General features: G+C 37.8%; 1 protein-coding gene across 1 annotated transcript; it reads left to right on the top strand.

Moving 5' to 3' along the window:
- The first annotated feature begins 3,409 nt into the window (after positions 1-3,409).
- On the top strand, positions 3,410-5,217 carry LOC120416864 (uncharacterized). Its single transcript, XM_039578761.2, has 2 exons — positions 3,410-3,996; positions 4,058-5,217. Exons 1-2 carry the CDS (start codon positions 3,546-3,548, stop codon positions 4,444-4,446), a joined length of 840 nt encoding a protein of 279 aa, XP_039434695.1. The 5' UTR covers positions 3,410-3,545; the 3' UTR covers positions 4,447-5,217.
- The last annotated feature ends 223 nt before the right edge of the window (positions 5,218-5,440 follow it).

The following is a 5,440-nucleotide window of genomic DNA, read 5'->3' as shown; positions in this document are numbered from 1 at the left end:
AGATTAGATTAGAAGACTAACATTTGAAAATAGCCAATCATTCATCATTACGCCCTTTTGAAATGATAGTCTTCATTATTTTTTTCCAAATATTGTTTTCGAATAGATCGGAAATTTAACGAATGTGAATTAGTTGCTGATAAATCGACATTAGAAAATTGTTGGTTGTTTGGTGAGACTTATTAAACATCAATTTTCCTCATTATTTTCTTTAATCCACTTTATCTCAGCAATCTGAGGTCTAACCTTTAATGACTCTTAGACAATATTATAGCAAATTATCTGAACTTTTGAGAAAAAAATATTTTCATAAATGGTCACTACAGAAAAAATGCTCCACAAACGAAAAACGTTTTTTTTTTTGCGTTATTTTAGGCATCTGTGCCAATTTTGAGCGATATCTGTTTAGAACTGGGTAATTCTCCGCCAACTCACACAGCAGTTGCCCCGACCCCTCTTCGATTTGCGTGAAACTTTGTCCTAAGGGGTAACTTTTGTCCCTGATCACGAATCCGAGGTCCATTTTTTGATATCTCGTGACGGAGGGGCGGTACGACCCCTTCCATTTTTGAACATGCGAAAAAAGAGGTGTTTTTTCAATAATTTGCAGCCTGAAACGGTGATGAGATAGAAATTTGGTGTCAAAGGGACTTTTATGTAAAATTAGACGCCCGATTTGATGGCGTACTCAGAATTCCGAAAAAAACGTATTTTTCATCGAAAAAAACACTAAAAAAGTTTTAAAAATTCTCCCATTTTCCGTTACTCGACTGTAAAAAATTTTGGAACATGTCATTTTATGGGAAATTTAATGTACTTTTCGAATCTACATTGTCCCAGAAGGGTCATTTTTTCATTTAGAACAAAATTTTTCATTTTAAAATTTCGTGTTTTTTCTAACTTTGCAGGGTTATTTTTTAGAGTGTAACAATGTTCTACAAAATTGTAGAGCAGACAATTACAAAAATTTTGATATATAAACATAAGGGGTTTGCTTATAAACATCACGAGTTATCGCGATTTTACGAAAAAAAAGTTTTGAAAAAGTTGGTCGTCATCGATCATGGCCGTTCATGGTCACCCGCGACAGACACGGACGACGAAACAAAGAGAAACGCAAAAAGTAACTTTTTCAAAACTTTTTTTCGTAAAATCGCGATAACTTGTGATGTTTATAAGCAACCCCCATATGTCTATATATCAAAATTTTTGTAATTGTCTGCTCTACAACTTTGTAGAACATTGTTACACTCTAAAAAATAACCCTGCAAAGTTAGAAAAAACACGAAATTTTAAAATGAAAAATTTTGTTCTAAATGAAAAAATGACCCTTCTGGGACAATGTAGATTCGAAAAGTACATTAAATTTCCCATAAAATGACATGTTCCAAAATTTTTTACAGTCGAGTAACGGAAAATGGGAGAATTTTTAAAACTTTTTTAGTGTTTTTTTCGATGAAAAATACGTTTTTTCGGAATTCTGAGTACGCCATCAAATCGGGCGTCTAATTTTACATAAAAGTCCCTTTGACACCAAATTTCTATCTCATCACCGTTTCAGGCTGCAAATTATTGAAAAACACCTCTTTTTTCGCATGTTCAAAAATGGAAGGGGTCGTACCGCCCCTCCGTCATGAGATATCAAAAAACGGACCTCGGATTCGTGATCAGGGACAAAAGTTACCCCTTAGGACAAAGTTTCACGCAAATCGAAGAGGGGTCGGGGCAACTTTTCCCGATTTCGTGTGAGTTGGTAGAGAATTACCCAACTATTTTGATGGAAGTAGCGAAGCCTGTTGATAAAATCGTAACAAACTTCACCTTCGAGTATCAATGGTCAAATGCTGACCGATTTTGCTCATATTTTGTCCAGAGTCCCAAAATAGGAGCGAGTTGTGGCGCTATAACCACGGCAAATAGTGTCCAGGGCATTCGTGGAAATACAATGTCCCATCCCAGAGGGTCCCGGAGTACCAAACCTTCTTAGCATGGTGCTCCCAACGAATACAACCAAAAAATCTCGGAGCGTATGGTGGTGTGTCCCCACGCTTCTTCCTCCCCTGTCGATTCAGAATTGTGTTGTTGTTCGAACACTCAGTGCTCAAACTCAACCCAATTACGAGTCATCTCTGCGATATGGCTTTACGCAGTAGGCCTGGCCGGTTTAACGCTTGTGATGTTTCAATGCATTCTGATGCAATGGCGCACTACAAATGTTAATAAATGACAAGAAGAGTGCTAGGCGTCATCTAACCTAAGGCACTCTCCAGGATCCCTTCGAAAGATTGGCTGCGCTAGGGTCTGATTAGATTAGATTAGATTAGATATTTTGTCCAGAGTCCCAAAATAGTTCAAGGAACAATATTCAGTTTAGGAGGCAATTTTCGAAAAAAATATCCCTTTTTCTGGACACCCTAATGGTCACTCATGGTCATTATTTTTAAAAATCGAAAAATTGCAAATATTTATGCTAAATCTTGAAAACGGGGCCCTTTATCAAAAAGAAATCTGTAAAGTATTTTTCAATAGCAAATTCAATTTTACATGAAAAAAATGAAGTAAATAAAATTTTTGTATGAGTTATGGAAGTTTCATGATTGAAGGGTGCATTTCTCTAAATTAATTACGCCAACGCATTGAGTTTGACTGTCCAAAACGTTATGAGTTTATTGTAATCGTAAAAGTCCACCAGAGCCTAACACATGAGTAGGGCTAGTGATTTTTCACGGCTCAAAAATTGAAATTTCGCGGCATGCCAATCACAAAACGTTGGAATTTCACGGCAATTTCACGGTACTCCAGAATCTGCTTGAAATAAATGCAAAAAATGTTATATTAGTATTTTGTGTAGAGGATCGTTACTTTGAGAATTAACACTAGTACATGAAAAATAATATTACCGCCTGACACAAAATATTCAACGGTATTTTTTTTAATATCAGAATAATTTTCTAAAATCTATTGAAATGCATTCTTAGTTCACCAAAAGGTAGAATTAGTAGCATAAGTAATTTTTTTGTCTATTTTCGTGGATTTCAGCAAAGGGGACTTTGGTTATTTCAAAAAAGTTTAGGCAAAGTTTCATTTATAATAGTTTTTGTAACATTTGGTTTTGAACATTGCAGGAAATTATAAAAAATATTCCTTAAATTTATTATTATTTTTCAAATTGAATAAAAAGATTTGATTTTGACTTAAAATATTCCAACCATTTTGAATTTTCCTCACGTGATAACATGAAACTTATTCATCGTTATTTTATCAATTTTGCAATGAAAATTCAAAGAAATTTAATAATAAAATAGACAAAACTGCTTTGTGTTTGTATATATATAATTTTTTTGTAATTGTCTGCTTTACAACTTTGTAGATTATTACCACACTCTAATAAATTTCTCTGCAAAGTTAGTAAAAACACAGACAAACAGACGTAAATCTCTTTTTAATTCCATCAATCAGGAATATAACGGCTGATTTGAATTTAAACTTAGTTCTCGGATTATCCACCAGAATAGGATGGCGCTGCAATCAAGGCACACTTTCAAATGACGTTTAAGCTAGCGCGCCAAAAGTTTCAGCTAGCGCGCCAAAAGTTTTGTTTTTTTTTCTGCTGCTACTTGAGTGTGAGGATGGACCAGTTTGGAGAAGATTGGTCGGTGGAATTTTTGGATCCGGACCCGCCTCCGGGTGTGGATTCCGCTGAATGGTCTGTTGAGCATTTAGATAATCCTCAATCCTTCCCGGCCGAACCGTTAGAAGAAGAGACGCCGGATTGGTTTGAAAGTTTTATCACAAAACACGAGCTACAGGATGAAGATATGCCGGATGCGAACTGCGGAAGTCTACTGCTAGACCGACACGAGCCACTGGACGAAGAAATGCCGGAAGCTACGAGTAACGATTCCGGTGTTCTGAACATCGGAAGATTCTTAGGCAATTCCAACAACGAGACGCCGTCCCATTCAGCTGATTTTGTTATTTCATCCGTCGGCGTTGGTAAATTTCAACTAGATCTTGAATGAATGCAATTAGAAACTGAATTTGGTCTACATTATAGATGGTGTACCCCAACTTGACCAGGTGAATGGGTTAGGCAATGCAGTGTCCACCGGAATCGCCTCGCCAACCTCGAGCACGCAAGAGACCGCGAGAATCTTGACTCCGTCGTGGTTCTCAAATCCGGCCTTCGTGAATGACGCGGTGTCCAGCGATGGCAGTTGCGCGACCCGGCCGACTTCGAGGACGCAAGAGACCGCGAGAATCTTTACTCCGTCGTGGTCCTCAAATCCGGCCGTCATGAATGACGCTGTGTCCAGCGATGGCGATTGCGCTTACCACGATTTCAGCAACTCGGTATTGACAACCCGGCCGACCTCGAGAATGTTGACTCCGTCGTGGCCCTCAAATCCGTCCCTCATGGATGAACCGGTGTCCAGCGATGTATAATTTTATTTAACTATGCAAAGAAAACTATTTAAAACCAATGCAGTCTAACCAACTGGCATAAATAAATGTATTTCTAGTTATTCGAATGCTAAGCCGTTCATATTATCAATAATCGGATTAGCGAATTGTCTCTGTACATAAATGATTTTTCACGTTCAACGCCGAATCGCCGATGTTGGTCTCCAGGAAAGCTGGATGGCAGAAACTGGCCACTGGTAAGGTTGAAGATGTAGGTATAGACCGTCGACAACAAGGTCAACCTGGTCTCATACGATTATTTGGTTGCTTGCAAGTGGACTAAATTGCTTGCCGAGAAGGTAGCTTAACCTCACGCCAAGAAATTTATTATTTAAACTCATGGCCAATTTGTGGGCATTGTTCACAAACAGCGCAGTAATACCCAAACCACCCTCAAACTGGTGCATCTTTCCATCAACCTCTGCAGCCTACACGAATGTTTCCTCGGCAAGATTTACCTAGTGCATGGCCGCAATCGGACGCGGACGTGGACCGTCTGCGTGAGTTAAGAATTTGAACTTCTTGCATTCTTCTCACATGTTGGTAAACAAATGTAAATGTTAGTAAACAAATCTCCCTCCTCTCACTACAACAAGAGTGACCGCGTTCACTCACACACTAACCAATTCTCATATACAGTGATGCTTAATGCTAGTATTGGCCACCAGATCGAGCTACTAGCTAACCTTTTTCCATTTTTTTGTGATTGATGGATTTTCGTTAAATTTGTTCAATGATTTACGTCTGTTTGTCTGTGGTAAAACATGAAATTTTAAAATAAAAATTTTTGTTCTAAATGAAAAAATGGTCCTTCTGGGTGTAGGGATTATGGGTTGCAGGATTGAATATGTAATAAATTATTAAATGAGTATTTATTATAAGATTGATATAATTCATAAATAAGAGTTAAGAGCGCAACAAAAAGTGCGCACCTTCATGAATATTGCCTTGTTAGCTAATCGTGGATTGAGTGCGA

This window comes from Culex pipiens, chromosome 2 (assembly GCF_016801865.2).
Source record: "Culex pipiens pallens isolate TS chromosome 2, TS_CPP_V2, whole genome shotgun sequence".
Taxonomy (NCBI): domain Eukaryota; kingdom Metazoa; phylum Arthropoda; class Insecta; order Diptera; family Culicidae; genus Culex; species Culex pipiens.
Note: the sequence above shows the minus strand (reverse complement) of the source record. Positions and strands in the feature narration are given on the sequence as shown.